The 18,191-nt window shown below is 38.6% G+C and overlaps 3 protein-coding genes across 3 annotated transcripts in view; all 3 read left to right on the plus strand.

The window, feature by feature from the left end:
* camk1gb (calcium/calmodulin-dependent protein kinase IGb) overlaps window positions 1-8,663 on the plus strand; it is a 14,709-nt gene extending 6,046 nt beyond the window's left edge. The window contains exons 3-13 of the mRNA XM_024292077.2: window positions 1,400-1,525; window positions 1,603-1,677; window positions 1,750-1,888; window positions 3,568-3,691; window positions 3,810-3,885; window positions 4,879-4,991; window positions 5,076-5,154; window positions 5,969-6,056; window positions 6,664-7,001; window positions 7,080-7,171; window positions 7,881-8,663. Of these exons, the coding sequence (XP_024147845.1) occupies window positions 1,400-1,525; window positions 1,603-1,677; window positions 1,750-1,888; window positions 3,568-3,691; window positions 3,810-3,885; window positions 4,879-4,991; window positions 5,076-5,154; window positions 5,969-6,056; window positions 6,664-7,001; window positions 7,080-7,137 (1,216 nt within the window). The 3' untranslated portion in view covers window positions 7,138-7,171; window positions 7,881-8,663. The remainder of the gene's footprint in view (window positions 1-1,399; window positions 1,526-1,602; window positions 1,678-1,749; window positions 1,889-3,567; window positions 3,692-3,809; window positions 3,886-4,878; window positions 4,992-5,075; window positions 5,155-5,968; window positions 6,057-6,663; window positions 7,002-7,079; window positions 7,172-7,880) is intronic.
* Window positions 8,664-14,003: 5,340 nt separating this feature from the next.
* Window positions 14,004-14,855, plus strand: g0s2 (G0/G1 switch 2). The gene is made up of 2 exons (XM_036212878.1): window positions 14,004-14,121; window positions 14,200-14,855. The coding sequence occupies exons 1-2, from the start codon at window positions 14,060-14,062 to the stop codon at window positions 14,561-14,563; spliced, it is 426 nt and encodes a 141-aa protein (XP_036068771.1). The 5' UTR covers window positions 14,004-14,059; the 3' UTR covers window positions 14,564-14,855.
* A 391-nt stretch (window positions 14,856-15,246) lies between these two features.
* taf8 (TAF8 RNA polymerase II, TATA box binding protein (TBP)-associated factor) overlaps window positions 15,247-18,191 on the plus strand; it is a 5,764-nt gene continuing 2,819 nt past the window's right edge. Inside the window, exons 1-2 of the mRNA XM_024293475.2 lie at window positions 15,247-15,435; window positions 17,188-17,347. Coding sequence (XP_024149243.1) covers window positions 15,388-15,435; window positions 17,188-17,347 — 208 coding nt within the window. The 5' untranslated portion in view covers window positions 15,247-15,387. The remainder of the gene's footprint in view (window positions 15,436-17,187; window positions 17,348-18,191) is intronic.

Consider the following 18,191-nt stretch of genomic DNA (forward strand, 5'->3'; position numbering starts at 1 on the left):
CGGGATGATTGGTTGTTACGGAGGCGAGGACCTCCAGCGCTCACAGCGTCACCACAGCTCAGTCAGTCGGAAGCAATTACTTTTTATTTCCCTAAACGGCTTTTTAAAACCAAACACAGAGGACGGGGTGTGATGGAAACATGAACAGTGAGACGTCAGGCGCCAGGTTTAGATTTGAGACTGACTCAGAGGATCAGTGACTGCACCGCCTGACTCACCTGTGAAGGCCTCCATTCATAAAAGAGCAAACCCTCTGAGCGTTCACGTCGTCTCTGAGGCGCGAGTTTCCCTTCCGTCAAAACAAAGTGAAGGGAGTCCAGGAGGGACCTCGGATCGCTTCGTTTCACCCACCGGGACTCATCAAAGCAAATTACATCCCAGTGGTTCCTTAGCAACGATAATGGAGCTAAACTGTTAGTGTTCAAGTCGCTTTACCATCAGAATTATGGGGGTAAAACAGTCCAATCAATCAGTTGTGAAATGTGGGTCACCGTACATCCATGTATGAGAAAAGCCCCCGCCGCCTGTCCTCCCTGCCGCACATGCTCAGGCTCCGCCTGGAGGCCGCAGCCGGCTGCTCTTTCCATTGCGTCAGGGATAAAGGCCCTAATCCACCTGGTGGAACAACCAGGCTGTTCTGAAGATAGCATGGGAATAAAGAGCTTCTGACATGCAAATAGTTAAGACACAGGTCACAACTCAAGAAGTTGTTCCAGGAATCTGGGATTAGGAACCTTTCAGATTATACAAGTTAAAGCAATCCAGCTAAAGTCCTGGACGTTCAAAGAACAGCTCTGAGGAAAATGGGATTCTTGTGTCAGTTTTTGATGATAAAGAAAATATATATATATAAATAAAATTAAGCTTTTCTGAACATTTATTTATTTATTCAAACCATTGTGAATCAGGAGAAGTCGAATAAACTTAGGTTGGAGGTGTGAGGGGCTGTAAGATAGCAGGAGAGTGTAAAAACTGATGGGTGATGGGAAAGGGGGCGGGGTTGCTCCATGCCAACGGTCCTGCCCGCATTTCTAATGAACTCCTGCCACTCTGCAGAAACTTTGTCCTAGAAAACAACAGTTTTAATCGATTTTGGGTAAAAAAAAACCTGCATCATCATAGTTGAAAAACCACTGGGAACACTTTAAAAATAGATGAAAAGATGATCAAAGTGGGACTTTAGGAACTCAAAATGAAAGGAACAAAAGTAAAAGTGGGTTAATAAAAGAATAACTGTAATACATGTAATTCGTATGTAAACCTACCACAACAGCAGTTCTGATGAAATCCTACTTTATAAAAGAAACAATTTTCATTTAATGGGTTTGATGCTTCGAAGCAGCACAGGAAATGAGTCACACTGCTACCATTGACGCCGCTTCCTTGTGTTTGTGAGCAGAGGGGCGTTCTCAGAGGTCTACATGGTCAGAGAGAGGAAGACCGGCAAGAATTTTGCTATGAAGTGCATCAAGAAGAAAAAGAAGAGGGACATCAACCTGGAGAACGAGATGGCTGTGCTCAGAAGGTAAGTTTTTAATATTTTGATTTTATCCTTTGAACATAGAGTTAAGTTAAAAACTTTGTGTTTTTGTTTGAATACAGAATCAAACATGAGAATGTAGTTGGGATGGAGGATTTCTATGAAAGCCGAACTCATTACTACCTCATCATGGAACTGTGAGTATTTCTAACGTCATAAATAAAGTTAAATTGTAGTTTTTTATTTAAATGTTTGGATCTCTTGTTCAGTGTTTCAGGGGGTGAGCTCTTTGACCGTATTCTGGACCGAGGGATGTACTCGGAGAAAGATGCCAGCAGGGTGATTCAGCAGGTGCTGCAGGCCGTCAGCTATCTGCACCAAAACGGCATCGTGCATCGCGACCTCAAGGTGGGTCTTGGAGCATTATGGGATGTTGTGCGGAGCTACATTAGCGTGGGTTAATGTGTAGTGAACGACAGGGACCAGGTTTTATGGTGTGAGAGCAGTCTCTGCTTTACTCTGTAACTCAATCACATCCTACACGTCAACAGCACCATCTAGTGGTGGCAGTAGTAACAGCAGCAGCCTATTACAAAACACCACAGTAGGAATCAGCTTGACCCACACAAATTAAAGGCTGTTTTATACATTTTATGTTTCAATTGAATTTAATTAACCATATCTTAAAAGAATCAATATAAATTCATAACACATTTATATTTTCCACAAACATTTTCACAGAAATTTCTGCTTCATTCTAAAATGTTTTTTACGTGGATAAACACTTACAAATGTATTATGGCAAAGGACTTTTTTTCTTGACAGGTTTTGTAGTTTTTTTTTTATTATTATTTCTCTACTGGCAATAGATTGTAGGCATTACAAAAGCATTATATATGTATACATGTGAAGACAAAATGAGTTCAATTTAAGCCTCAGTAAAAGAGAAGAAGATTATAACATAAACCAAATTATGTACATGAAAGAAAAAATTAAAACATATATAAATAAAAAAGGGAAAAATTTAACTGTACTCGGAAATCTAAATTAAATTGAAAGGAATCAATATATAAGCAACCCTAACTAAGATTATCTATAAATCAAAGGGTAAGGAAAAATTCCATCAGTCATAGCATTCTAATAAAAAAAAATGTTGAGATAAAATAAAAAGATTAAACTCATTTGTAAAACATAATAAAAATTGGGACTATTTCAAAAATTAACATTTGTAAATAAAAAAACTAAATTGTTGAATAAAAACCTAATTTTCTTTTCTTTGTCAATACAACATGTAAATAACTGAATTGTATTTTTTGTTCAAATCCATTTATATAAATCTCCCTAAAAATTGCTAACCAGATTACAGTGATAAATTGGATGTTTATGCTTTTCAATACACTTTTTAACTATTTGCGCTACATGTTATCTTGAATATTAAACCATAAATGTAAAAATTATTTACAGGGATAAATATTAATTATTTTGAAATTATAATTGCAGAAGAATGACTATAAAAGTCGAAGCTAATTGGCAGAACACAAACCGTTTGCTAACAACAAGCTAATGCTTAGCTAAACATAAATATGGCAGTCTCTGTCAATTGACAACAAAACAACCATCTTTATCAAAAATTATTCACTTAAAAATATATTTTTATTTGTAAAACTGTATTTTTTGCATGAAGCTGAAGAGTCTAAAGAGCTGATCTAAATATGAAACATTTAGCTCATGGTACATTCTGACACTTTATAATGCTACTAAAGCCTGAAAACAATCAAAAAGATTAAAAATATATATTTTGTTAATTCAAATGAAACTATAAAAACATCAAACATCTGAGTTAAGCTAAAAGTGTAGCTTAGCTTGAGCTAGTTGAGCTGCTAATGGGACTAGTACAAATAATATCAAAAAAAATTTTTCTTCGTGTAATTATGTCATTAGATGTAAAGTTTTGGTTTTTTTTTTCTTTTTACATTATTGTGCTATTTTGATTCTGCTCTTATAACTTGATGAAGAAGGTAGCACAAAGTGAATAGAGAGCCGGTCACGCTGGACTAGAAGTGTGAGCAGCTCTGTTGTCTCTGCAGCCAGAAAACATTCTGTACTACAGTCAGGACGAGGACTCCAAGATCATGATCAGTGACTTTGGACTGTCAAAGATGACGGACACGGGGATCATGTCCACAGCCTGCGGCACCCCAGGATACGTCGGTGAGGATAGAACTGTCTTCCACATGGACATTTATCAGCTAAAACACCCAAACCACACATTCTTTTCCATCTTTTCTTACACATTTGTAAAGATTTCCCTTTCTGAATTCCTTTACAGCCCCTGAGGTTCTTGCCCAGAAGCCCTACAGCAAGGCAGTAGACTGCTGGTCGATTGGAGTCATCACCTACATCTTGTAAGTTCCAAATTGTTTCTTTATTGTGAGTTAAAATTACAGATTTCAGCTTATAGTGTGTTGCTAAATCAAGTTGCCCTAAATATGAAAAGATAAGATAGTGATAGATAGATAACATCTATAAAACTAAACTCATAGGGTTTGAATCTAAGTCTGGTCAAATTGGATTAGTGTTTATTTTGGCTGCAAAGTAAAATTAGCCTCAAATTGCATCAGCATTTATCGTCTTAATGCTTCAAATAACAAAATCATTTTAATTCCACCAATGTAAGGAGCAGGACTTTTAGATACCAGTCTGCAATTTGGAGGTTTCAGTGTGGTCGTCTCTTTTAAACTTTTAAGTTTATAAAGTGGGCAATTAATTTAGCTTTTTAGGTTTATGATACTTGTTAATTTTATGTCATTTTTTTTATTGTTTTTTATACTAGAATTATCATGAATTATTTTTATATTCTGAAGTCTTTTTTTTTTGTTTCTTGTGACAAATGGGCCTTGAGTCTGTAATAATCTAGATATTCTTAACACTGCTGGCCAAAATGACACAAACACAATGATTTTGGTCATTTCGGGTTCTTTAGAAGAGTCTTAATGCTCAAAATGAAACAAAATTAGATTTTTTTAATCTTTCCTGAATCACAGGAACATGTGGCCTTCGACTTGCATAGCTATACCTCAGTCTGTATGTGCTTTAACATCTCATTTGTGCAACAATTGTCAGTAACCTGTGGCAACAAAAGCAGTAAAACCAAATTTGTTAGTTTTCTCAGATTCCTTCTTCTCTTTAAGAATATTTTATCCTTTTACAACAAGACAAATACCACATTTCAGCACAAATTCTACATTCAGTTGTTATTCTGAGCACAGACAACAACACATGTCTTGAGTATGGCAGGGCAAGTACAAAGCAAGTCTTCAAAGTACCAGAATTGGGGGAAAAAAGTACCTGTCTGAGTGCTCTACCCTGTCTTAATCATCAGTTTTGTGTCATTGCAGACTCTGTGGATATCCTCCATTCTACGAAGAGAGCGAGACTAAACTCTTCTCCAAGATCATGAAGGCCGAGTACGAGTTTGACTCGCCTTTCTGGGATGAAATATCTGAATCTGGTAAATACACAAAGTACCACACAGGTCTGTTGAGTATCAACGATACACAGTCTCATTCCTAAATTGTTGTTTCTTTATCTCCAGCCAAAGATTTCATACGGAACATGATGCAGAAGAGTCCTAGCATGCGTTACAGCACAGATCAAGCTCTCAGACATCCATGGTAAGAAGAAAAACACCCATAAATAAATATTTCAATTTTATTTATATTGCCCAATATCACAAAACCATTGCCTCATTGGGCTTTATGACAGTTACTGTACAGAAGCAGAAGGTTGGCCATAAAATATAAACAATAGCTGATTGCTAAACTAAACTAAAAAGACTAAATAAAACTACTATAGTTATCCCTTTCCTTAAGCCCTCCTTCTCGGTACGGAAAAACTCCAAAAACAAAATGGAGAGATCCTCTCCCAGGACGGACAGGCGATTTTCCAGGACTATTAAAGAAGAATTAGCTTATCTAACTCTACAACTAGGTATTTGAATAGAGTTAGGACTGGGGGGCAGGTGGGGTTGAGGTCCACAGCCAAGACAAGCCAGAGGCGAGGTCCACGGCCAAGAGCAGGAGGACAGAGGATCCACCAGAAATCTCTCCCACTCTGAGGCGAGGTCCACGGCCAAGAACAGGAGCACGGGCAATCCACCTGGGATCTTAAATCTCTCCCGTGAGAAAGCGTAACAACACGTGAATCACACTGCACCAAACAGAAGCACAAGGAACAAAAGAATATTAAGAATACAGGAGAGGTGGAGTAAATGAGAATAGAGAACAGAACCCCAGAGCACCATACTTTTCCCAGTACAAGAAGGAAATTATTTTCAAAAGGCTTTTTTCCAGATTTTTCTAGTTTTTGCAAAGATCTTCATCTTTCATTTAGCATGAATATGGATGTTATCCATTTTAGTAATTAAGCAGACCTAGGGAAAAAAAGATTTAGTTCATCCAGGTTAAAGTTTTGTTTCTGTTTTTACAGGATTATTGGAAAGACCGCCCGCAGCAACGACATCTACTACTCTGTCAGCATCCAGATCCAGAAGAACTTTGCTCAGACCAAGTGGAAGGTCAGTCCACACTTTATCCTTGACTAGAATGCTAAGCTTGTTAACCCTTTAACACTGGGGCTTTACGCTATCGTAACTCTTTAACTTTTTACGCAATTAACGTAATTTCCAGCAGATTTTGAAGTAGAGAAAAGCAGCTTTGTGTCTTTAGGTGTATCAGTGCAAAACAACACATTGTATTGCATATCGATGGAAAGGCAATAGAATCAGCTGTTGATCGTGTAAATTGTTGAAGAGTTACGATATGTCAAAGAACGTCTGCGACATCTCCAATGTTCTAGGGTTCAATATCTGCAGCTAAAGATAAATTACCCTAATAAACTAGATCAGTGATAGCCAACTCCAGGCCTTGAAAGCCGCATTCCTGCATGTTTTCCAACATACCCTGTTCTAGCATGTTCTAATTGGCTGGACACACCTGAACCAGGTAATCAGTCATGAGTAGGGCTTGGATATTTGGAAATCATGCAGACACTGCGGCCCTCGAGGCCTGGAGTTGACTGTCCCTGATCTAGATTGAGGACAAAACTGTCACCAGAGTTTCTCCAAAATCCTCTAGTTGTCACCATGGCTAAAGATGGTGCCTTCTGTTTTCTCTATGTTCTAGCAAGCTTACAACGCAGCCGTCGCCATCAACCACATGAAGAAGCTGAAGCTCGCTCACACCGACCTGCTTCTGAGGCAGACCAGCATCCCAGACATCAAAATAGTCGACGTCTCTTCCCCCACGAAAAACCGTAAACACCAGGACAAGGCGGAGCCCAGGGCCGCCGAGGCGGGCGAGAAAGGGACACACCACATGTCCCTGCCCACGAGCCACGTCGACCTAAAGAGCCACGTCCACCCGCTGCAGGCCAGTCAGAGCCAAACCGACACTCACCACGCACCCTCCATGGCTGAGCAGGGAAAGCACGCGTACCACTCAGAGCCGGCCAACCTCAACGGGTTCGTACCGTCACCGTCAAACCTCCTGAGTGCATGCACCTTTGGATGCATGATTCTGATGTTCTGTTCCGCTTTCAGGTACACGAAGAATCACAACGGGAGACCTTTGCAGACTGGAGTTTGTGCCATCATGTGAAATGTGAAAAGAAGAAAAAAAAGTTTTTTACTTGGTAGGTTTCAAAAGTCAGATTTTGGCTAAAGTCCCATTATTTGTCAGATTCCGTGTTTGACCCATCCCCTGAGGGAGCGGTGAGCTGGAGACACAGCCGCTCTCAGGAACCATTTGGTGGTTTAACCCTCGATCCAACCCCTTAATGCCGAGTGTCAAGCTGGGAGACATTTTTAGAGTCTTTGGTATGATTTAGCCGGGTTTTTAACCCACGACCTTCCAGTCTCAGGGCGGACCCTCTCCCACAAGGCCACTGAGCTGATTTAAAGTCCCACTCTGAGGTTTGGACTGGCCAATCATATTTTCACAACGATTTGAAAAAAAAAAAAAAACCCAGAAATGCCATTTTAAGCTCCATGTCACCCATGATCAAAAAACCCCATCCTTTTCACCAGAGCGGGTCTTTAACCCTTTAATGGTGCATTCACAGTAAACCCAGCCAGCGCGGCAGAGGCGTCAAGTTTTAATATTAAATCAATGTAAAGACGCAATTTGCCGCGGTGCGATTTCTGCGCCGGGCGTAGCGCATCAACCAATCAGGGACTCAGCTTTGGCCATGTGACGTTTTCTGTGACTAGAACAAAGTGTAGAAATGTTCTTTGATTTACTGTAACTTTCCAACCGTTAACACAACTAGCGTCATTCCACGCTTTCTGTTGTTTTTAGCTGCTTGCAGATACTCATGCATCATGTGTTGCTGCCCTCTGCAGGTCAGTGCTGGTGTTGCGACCCGGCATCCAGCTGCATTTGTGGCACAGGAAGAGGCGGCTGAGCCTTCAGTGGAGCCAGCAGTTGACAGGACTTCTGTTCCGGAGAGAGTGCCTACGAACCCTCCTAACCAACTCACACACAGTCATTCATTCAACCGAAACTCTCACTTTCAGAGCTTATTCCAAGAGTTATGACGGGCTCACCTGCTGCTAGGCTCGGGGTAAGGGGGACCCTGAGCTCTCTTCTTTAAAAAGCTTTAATTTTTTTTTTAATGCTATATTATGTATTTATTTTTTTATTATAACTCAGAGTGTGTTGGATTTATTCAAGCATTTTGCACTTTATTTTTTAGTAATTTGCTTAAGAAAGACAAAAAATAAAAACAGTTATTGCACTTTAATTTTTTTTTAGAATATTACAGAATATAAAAAATAAATAAAAATAAAATTATTGTTCTTCAGCTGATGTAAAGTGTTACTATGAGGCCAATCAGTGAATGTGTGCTTTTTTCTGCTGTCAATAAGCATCTTTTTGTGATTGTAGCAGACGATTTGACTGATTTATTTGCACCATGCAAATGCCATTCTTTCAATGTCATATGTAGTTTGACACGACATCAATACAATCGACATCAATAGATATTGTGTTTTCGTGTGCTGGAAGTGAATCACAAAGCGTTTGTACCCTCCACAGGCGTGGCAGCTTTGTGTTGATGCATGAACAGATACTGTTTTCATGTAAGCTGGGATTCTGTGTCTAGAAATAAAGTTTATGAAAAAAAATCTGAATGGCATTTTTTTGTTTTTATCTGAAGTAACCACATGAACTTCTAATTCACTAAAATTATTTTCTTTGCAGAGTGGTGTCATTATTGCAAATATCTTTTTTTGTGAGTTAGTGTGATATTATCCATGGAAAACGCCTTACTTCCGGCTCCAAACAAATGTTAATTCAGTCGCCATTTTTTGTGATACTGACGTCGCCATTTTGTAATCAGACGTCAGTAAGCTGTGATTGGTCAGACTCAATCTGAGTCATTGGCTATGTATGAATTCCCATCTTAATCCCTAACTACTAAAAACTACATAGCGAATGACTAGCTAGTGCCCTGGATTTTAAAAGCAATCCAGACACCATGCTCACTACTTTACTTTTGCTTTGCTAAACGCCGGTTATGACATCACTGATTTCACGAAGTGAAAATTGAGTCAATAATTATATTTCGCAATGTCTGTTTGTGACTCCACTGTGATCTGGTGATAAAGATGTGGATGGTTTATTTAAAAAAAATTACATTTAAATTAGTTTTTTTCGCATAAGTTGTTCGACCGCTATGCATTATGGTCTAAATTCGCCATTGTAGAGAGCATCGAATAACGCATGTTTTTCGCAAAGACTTGTTGGAAATTTCTGATGCACTCAATTTTGGAATTGTAGATTCGAATAGTACTAGAAAATGTTGAACGGACTATATAGTGAGTAGGTAGGGGAGGGGATTCGGATATAGCAATTGTTTCTATAGCAACCACTCTCACCAATCAGGAGTGAGCATGTTGGAAGGCCACAACCCTTTTGGATTTTCAACGCGAGACCACACACTTTTATGGAAGCGTCTGATTGGTCAGTTTATAACTTGAACAACTTGCAATAAATAAAAAATATGAAAAAAGAAATGATTAGCAATATGTTACAAAAAAGGTATCAAAGCAATAATGGTTATTCTGACAAATAATGACTGAGTAATAGCTGTTTATTGCTCTAAAGAAGTCGATGGGATTTTGGCTTTTTGGGACTAGCATGTACTTGTTTGGAACGCAAGGGGGGAGGGACCACTCATACCAGCTCGTTATACAGTCAATGACACCAACCTGTAACCACCAGGATCACCGTAGGGTTAAGTCTTGCCCAAAGACACTTTGGCATTGTGCTACTAAATGGATATACAGAAAGAAAAAGAGAAATTGAAGATCTTTTTTTTTATACTGGCTTAAGTTACATGTAAAAAAAAAAAAACATATTACATCTGTACACCTTTTGTCTTCATTTATTTACATTAATATATATTTTTGAGTTTTCTGATGTCAAATTTTCCTAAATCTTTAGATTTTTTTTTTTTTACATTTTCTTGTAACTTAAGCCAAAAAAAATCTAACACCTACTCGTCTGGGTCTGTGACCTGACTTAGTGTCCCCACTTAAACCGAACTGTATAGGATAATTAGCAGATTGTGCGTCAGTAGATTACGCTCCACTCTGGTGTCCAGACAGTCGGGATTAACGAGAGTCAAAGGTTTCACAGCGTTGGGGTTTAAGACGGCGAGAATTACAGGAAGCGTTCAGTTACGGGACATACAGTAAGTTTTAGATTCTTTAGGGTGTCTCATATGGTTTTCTCACAAATATAAAATACAGATTTATGCTTGTGTTTAATGCATGTCCGTTCTGCTGAAACACAATATGTTCTGCGTTCCTGTAAATGTGAGAAACTGCCATGTTTGCGGTTAATCTCTTTGAAACTTCAGAGACACAAACACACACGGTGCCCCTGAGCTCCGGCTGAAAGACTTTTCACATCCAGACTCCACATAGGCGGCTCTCACCCCCCTCAGACGTGACATGGCTGACCTGGTAGAGCCCGGCTCGGAGACAAACTGTCAATTGAAAGATGAGGATAGAAATGTGGGGTAAAGGTCTTGGAACAGTCCTGGCCTTTTCCCTGCAGCTGCCAGCACCAATGCCCAGAAATGAGTTGCTCAAAGAGGAACGTTGTGGACTCTGCAATCAGGGTGATACAATCAATGACTTTTGGAAGTCTGCGCTGCAGAGTAAAACACACGCTACTGAGAGCTAATACTTTGAAATGTTTGGCTGTTATGGAACCATCATGAATTCAACCACAAGCTGCAGTGGATGCAGTTTATTATTTTCCAAAGAGATTGCATTTGTTTGTACTACATCACAAAGAAAGAAATGTCTTAATGAAACCTGATTTTTGTGTTTTTAACTGCCATCCATCCATCTATTTTCTTAACCAGCTGTATCCCTTTTGGGGTCACAGAGTCGCCAGCTTGTCCCTGCTATACGTTAGTGCAAAAAATTGACTGAAAATTCTAATTCTTTACATTTAAGATGTTTTATAACTATTTGATGACACACCAAAAAGTATTGCAATCTACTGCATTAAGTGTGTTTGTGTCTAAAAAGTCTTTAAAAAATCAAATCTGCTGAAAAAGGAAAGTGATGGTGAATGCCTAAAATCCTCAAATGTGTAACGCTCAAACTATAATCTTTTACATGACACAGATGTCTGAACTGTAAAAAATGAGGCCTAGATTTGGCCAGTCCTTTTGACTGGAGTCTATTTCCTGCACCTCAATAACCATTTTTAAAATTTGTCTTTATTTGAAGTTGATCTATAGTTTATTTGTTGTTGGATCCTGTATGAAGCTGTAGAAAAAAACAGAGACTTTCAAATTTGAAATGCACAGAACTTTTCTTACTGTATCCTTTTGGCTCTCCTTTGATCTGTGATGTTTGCCAACAGAATCCAGGGGAAAAAAATAATGGATATAAGATACATTTTTAAAATGTAATAAAATAAACTCAGTTTTATCAAGTTAAAAGCTTCTAAACCTGCTTTGTTCTCTGTTTGGTGTTTACTAGGTTGATGGAACCTAGCCAGCAAAGGGCAAAGGAAGGCTACATCCTGGACAGTTCATCAGACTAGAAAAGCTTCCAACTTTTTTTTAATTATTTACAAGAAAGCTAACATCAATAAAGAATATTTCTGTTTGTCTCAAAGGTGAAAGAACATCAGCTCGGTCGAGATGGAGCAAAAGCTCTGTGAAGTAATTCATGACTTTTGCCTAACTGATGACTAGCTTTGGTTTACTGGAGCAAAAGGTTTGCTAACTATGCTAACATGAGGGTTTTTTAGGGTTTTTTGAATAAACTTAATTTACAACATTATGCATAACAAAAACAGTTTAAGCCGAATGACCTAGCTTAAAATGCTTTTAGGAGGAAACAGGTGATTTTATGTACTACAAAATCATAAAAGAAATTGTTAAAATGTAAGAAAAGCAAGTGAATAGGAAGAAAATTAATTAAAAAAATGTAACCAAATTTTTCAACAGATAAGTCAATCCTTATCGTTTTCTTAATTCCAATCATGTTAAGCTTCCTAAAGAAGACGTTTAAACACTGGAAATAAGATCATTTCTTCCTGAAGATGTGGAAATTCCCTGATTTTATTTTTTAAATTTTTGCAGGGTTCAATGTTTAAAAAAAATGAAAGAAAAGGTCAAATGTTTGCTTATTTCCACCTTGCAAAGTATTTTGTGCATTTTTCCAGACATAAAAAATAAAGAATAATATAAAAAAAACTTTATTTGTTTAATTGTTTTGTGTAGCTTAGCATCTCTGATTTAGGAGCGCGCGCGCGCGCCCGGTTCATTAGCATTAGCAGTGCGCCGCGCGGGAAGGCTGCTCTCCCAGGACCGTCGGGTCCTCAGACAGGCTGTGCCGGGGTAAAGAGCGCGTGCTGTCTGCTGACCGAGCTCTCACGTGCGCTCGTTTTCACCGAGCGCTCATGACACGTCTCTCCGTGGCAAAGATCAGACACATTTCCCAACTCACTGACTTCACCCGCGCCTCTACTTGCGGCGCAGGATTTGGGTCAAAGGTCCGGGCCAAAGAGTTCGGGCACAACAGACTCACGTCCGAGTCGCGCGGCGTCGCCGGCCTGCAGGAGCGGGGCAGCCGCGAGCTGCATGACTGCGGCGCAGATCTGAACCTTTGCTCCTCATCTCCCCCTGCTCAATAATAACAGGCCTTCCATGCTGTCAAACGAGGCATCTGCACGCGCGTATCATCCGCGTGGACACATATCTCCTGATGAGGATCATTGGAGGCGCCTTAGGAGGGACCAAACCCCCGAGGAGAACCCACTCCTTGATAGTACTAACAACAACTATAATTATCACCAATCAGTGTGTTATTTAAAGCACAATTGACATTTTGCATAAGATTTAATCAAGAAATGATGACTAAAACATATTTTTAAGTAGTAGAGTGAAATAATAAAATACAATTCCAACGGCTACCTACAGGGGGCACCAACACTGCTTTTGATCTCTCCAAAAACCACAGAAGAAGAAAAAACGAGGCGCTTCTCCTGATCTTATATATAAAAATAAATCATATTTAGTAAAATGTTTCATTTTCTGTGTTGCTACACACATTTTGGTCAATCCTGTTCATGTTCAGTCTCTTTTTTAATCTAATAAACTTTTTACTCAGGTTTTAAATAAAAAACAATAAAGATCAGAAATTAACATGACATTTATGTTGTTTTTGACAAAAAGAATACTATTTTTTTAAATTTAGTTTATGATTATTTTCCTCAGTTAATAACTTATTCAAATTGTTTATCTACTGATTTGGTGTTGAAAATAATTTTAAAATAAATCAAGTTGGGTTGACATAATAAAAAGATTAAATAGCTCAGAATTAATATATATCTATATCTAAAACCTATGTTATATATCCCACAACCATATTTGAGCTTACCTTGTGTAAAAAATACCTCATAACAGCTTGATTCCAAAAACTTCTCTTTGCAAAAAGTTGTATTTAAACTGTACTTCATTAACTATACTTGGGTAAAAGTATAGCAAGTATACTATAAACCATTTATGTGTAGTGTAGGAAGTATACTAACTGAATACTTCTTCAGAGTAATTTGGAACATTTCAAGTTAATAATATATACATAGTAGAAAAAAGCCAACTTCAAGGATACAGCCTCACTTTAGTAAAGGCAAAATATACTTGTAGTACACTTTATTTGGGGCTATTTTTCCACTCCTGTGGAAAAAAAAATTCCATACACACTGGGAACATTGTGGATTATTACAAGTCATAAACACAACCAACGTGAGTCATGGTTTCTGGCACGTTGTTATATGTTTACTGGATCTGTTGGGCAACAGATGATGTCACATACTCACTATAAGGAAAAAACTGTCTCACTCCTTGTCCCACAAACTCCTGCCCTTTAACCCAAAACAAGTGTTAATCCATAAAATAGCAGAACAGTACACTCATGAATATGCATGAGTGTTGTCTACTGTGGGAGTTGTCTTGTCTCTGCCTCTCCTTAAATTGAGGTGTCTGCCCATGTATACTACGACTGTCCTGAACACACAGAAAAAACTGAACTCTTTGGGAAGCTCTTTAAGGTGAGTCCAGACCTAAATGACTTTGATTTTAAAAACGGACACAATATCTAAGTAAAATCTTATCTTTTCTTTCTGTAGAGCCATCATGGAAAACAGTGGAGACCTCGTCCCGTTTATGAAGGAGGTGCTGCGGCAGGGGCCCAGCAGGAGCATGGTGAAGATCTACGTGCTGGGCTCCGCGCTGACCCTGCTCGGAATGGTCGGCGGAGTGGTGGAAATGATTCTCCTGCCCTTTTCCGGGGACGGCCCCGCTGAGGGCAAACAGACCACAGAGCTTTTCATGGACACGAAGAGAAGGGAGAAGCTGCTGCTGAAATCCCATCATGTGCAGATCCACACGGAAGCTGAGGACATGCTGAGCATGGTGGTGCCAGAGGCCAAGCCCAAGCGTCTGGGCACAGTCACACGGAGAAGCTCAGCCACTCGCCTACATGCTTCCTAAAGAGACTCTTGCCTTCAGGGAAATGGACACTGCAGACACAAACAATAGCAAACTGCACCTTTTTTATGCTTTTCTAATTTATTTTACTTTTGGTTAAAAGTGGTTTCTACTGATTTTGTTGACAGAGAACATCAGATGAGGTAATACACTGAAAACTACAGGATACAGTGACCTCAGGCTGCTGGGCAGCAGATTCCTACATGGGTCAGATCTGATGATTTGTTGGTGGAGCAAATGGGATTGTGTACACATTCAATTTATTGTGTGTTTTAATAAAGTGCTAACCACTAGATTATAGACGCACGTTTGCTGCTCCTGCACTGAAAATCATCAGAAATTGAACTAGTTGTTTTGATAGCATCAAGTATTTGTAGATCAAAGAACTAAATGAATGTATATGCAGCAAGTTTGAAATAAATTGTGTTTTTTTTACTTGAAAATCACAACAAAATCTATGATGCTCTCTTAATTTTTTTCTCACTTTTTTGAAAAAAAAATTTTGTTACATTTAATCAAACACACAAAAAAGACAGATATTTGTATTCGTTTTATATTGTTTTTGCTATAAAGTCATTTACTTTCCCTCCTTTAGTCGGTGAGTGAACACTGTAAACATTAAGATGTCAATAAACGCAGTACTGTAAGCGAACGCTAGGGGGCAGAGTAAACACAAGAAATTCACACGTTTCCGGCTACCTGGCGGAAGTGTCGTCATAAATGTACAAATTATTTACCAGCAGTGGCTAACTGCTCCGAAAGCGTACAAATCTTATTTATTTAGTCAATTTCACGCCCGAAAGGATATATTTCCGAAGGCATTTTCGATGGCGGATGCCGCCGTGACGTCGGGAGGCTCATTAAACTCCAGCGGGGTAAGAAAAGCGTTCGTGTTTGCCGTAAAGTGCTGCAGCTTTGCATCGGGAAGCTAGCTGCCACATCTGAGTGCTGTCAGGTTTTACCGTGGATTTAGTGGCTAAAATGATAAGAATTGGTAGTATGAATATACTCAAATGTATTTTTAGCGACTAGCTTAGCTAGCTAACTGTAGAAATTAGTTGCAACGTGCTAACGATTGTAATCATGTAGAGACCATTGGTTCTGACGGGATATATGGCTAACCAAAAGCATGTGTTCATCATGTCATAATAATGATTTACTCAAGAGATGTTATAACTGGACAAATTGGCCGTGATTTTGTTAGATTTAAGCACGGCATTACAGACGGGCTAAACCATAGCGTTTGTGTAATAAAATAAACGATCTTAATTTGTATGTACTTTAGTTTAACTGCTGTGTTTAAGATGCTATTCTTGACAATCAATCAGGTTTTTAGTTTATAAACCTCCTTAAGGTTGTGATTCACGTTGTTACCCCCCAGCTCACATAAGTAGTTTTTTTTGTTTGTTTTTTTGTTTTTGCCCTTTAAACAAAACCACCTGCACGGTTTCTGTCTTTCTTAGAAACTGCAAACACAAGCAGCTGCTGCAGATTTTTTTTACTTTAATTTTTTTGTTAATGATAAACTTAAGAGCTTTGCTTTTGCTTTGAGTTTTTAATTAATGTTTTCTATTTTAAGTAGCTGCTGATTTGTAGAAATAACAGAGGAATACAACTGATTGATCATAATGAAGTGCCATGCTGATGCTAGAAAGGAACATTTGTGAGCATTGGTATGGATTCATTTTAAGGAAGACGCTTTTGAAGAAGAACTGAGAGCGGATGAAAGAAGATGCTTGTCTTTAGATCTAGAGAAACTCTATGTCAGGATACAGAGGGGGGAACGTTGGAGGTTCAGGAGCTAGAATACGAGGTCACTATGACAACATTCTAAATACAAAAGGGGTTAGACATCATTTTATTCTGACTTTGTTTCAAAAAATGAAGGAAACGCAATATTTTCACTGTATATTTACTTTCTAATGGAACTATAACTTAAAATATGTTTCATCAAGATATGGAAGATGCGAAAATTCATTTTTAATTGAACTTGTTTTAAAAAAATGATTGTAATTTGGTTTGCTGAGTCTTTAAAATAGAAAAAAAAACATGATGCACTACCTCCCGTGTCTTGTCTGCACTATTAATTAACCACTAATTTATTAATTAAATCTAAACATTTTTAGAAAAAATTGCTATGAAGAAAAGCTTTGTAAATATGTATAAAACAACAGTATTTCACTACAAATAATCACACTATAAATAAAATCTTCTTGTTGCCATGGTGATGGACAGGCTGACAGATGAGCTTAGATGGGAATATCTGCAGACCATTACGTTTGCAGATGACATTGTGATCTATAGTGAGAGTAGGAAGGAGGTGGAGGAAGATTTAGAGGGGTGGAGCTCTGGAAAGGAGAGGAATGAAGGAGAGGAGCTCAAGTGAGTGTTCAGGGAACAGAGGAAAGTGGAGGACTTCTAGTATCACAGTCCAGATCAACTAACAGTGGGAAAGAGATGAAGAGGTGTGTGGAAGCAGGTTGGAATGGACAGTTTTGTGGGACGAGATTGTTAGCAAGAATAAAAGGAAAAAGTGCAGACGACTGTCTTATGATCAAGTAGATCTATTCGTCTTATATTTAAAATGTTTGCCAATACATTTAAGTTGTCTTTATTCTTTTTCTTAGCGTGGATCTGGAGCCAAAGCAGCGTCCAGCCCAGCAGAGAACTACCACCTGGCCCGGCGCCGCACCCTGCAGGTTGTGGTCAGCGCCCTGCTGACTGAGTGCGGCTTCGACAGCGCGGAGAAAGCAGCGGTGGAGACGCTCACAGAGATGATGCAGAGCTGTACGTATGAATCCTGAACTGGAGCTTCAAACCCGAAGAAAAACCTGTTTGTTAGATTCTACTTTTATTCATTCATTTCTGTACTTTTATAATGATTTTATCTTTTAGAATACTTTTTAGCTCTAAGGTGAATTACTGCACTTTTGTCACTTTGGTTTGACAGTATTTTCATGAGTCAAACAGTGACTCATTCTGGCTTTATTGTAACCATGACAACAGAGACTGCACAGGCACTTTTTTTTTTGCAGAGTTTTATGTTTTTAGTAAAAAAAAAGAAAACGTCTGAAAGAAAATCTAATCCTCAAACTGACTTTATGTTAGCAAACAGGTGAGGTAGTTTGAGCCTGACAGACGACTTTCTATGCATCTCTGTGTTCGTATTCCTGTGTTTGGTCTGTAGAGTTGCTCATACTTTGTTTCTGGAGGTTTTCCTTCACTCATTTCTGGTGTCAAGTTAAAATAAATTAAAATTTTATTACTTCTGGAATGCACTGCAAGCTTTAAACTGAAGCGCAGTTTTCCTGCAGTATAAGCTGTAAAAGTTTTCCTCATTGACTAAAAAACTATAAAAACAAAGTTCTTTAAAGTCACATCTGAAAGGAATGCAAGGCTTATTTGGTTAAACAATTTTTGTGCTTTTTAATTGAGCTTTTAAATCCTTTGATTAGCCTCAACATGACGGTTATGAGGACTGAAGTGTCTGCTCAGACAGAAAACCTGAAGAGTTTCAGTGTAATACTTTGTTTATTGTAATTCAAATCAACATTTCTAATGCATTCAACAAACATTTTTCCTCTATTAGTGGCACTGTAATCTCCAACTATGTGTCCGGTGGTCTTCTAAA

This window comes from Oryzias melastigma, linkage group LG7 (assembly GCF_002922805.2).
Source record: "Oryzias melastigma strain HK-1 linkage group LG7, ASM292280v2, whole genome shotgun sequence".
Lineage (NCBI taxonomy): Eukaryota > Metazoa > Chordata > Actinopteri > Beloniformes > Adrianichthyidae > Oryzias > Oryzias melastigma.

Coding starts and splice junctions, on each gene's coding strand:
- g0s2 (XM_036212878.1), top strand. CDS start 14,060: ATGTATACTACGACTGTCCTGAACACACAGAAAAAACTGAACTCTTTG. Junction 14,122..14,199: donor TCTTTGGGAAGCTCTTTAAG/GTGAGTCCAGAC, acceptor TTCTTTCTGTAG/AGCCATCATGGAAAACAGTG.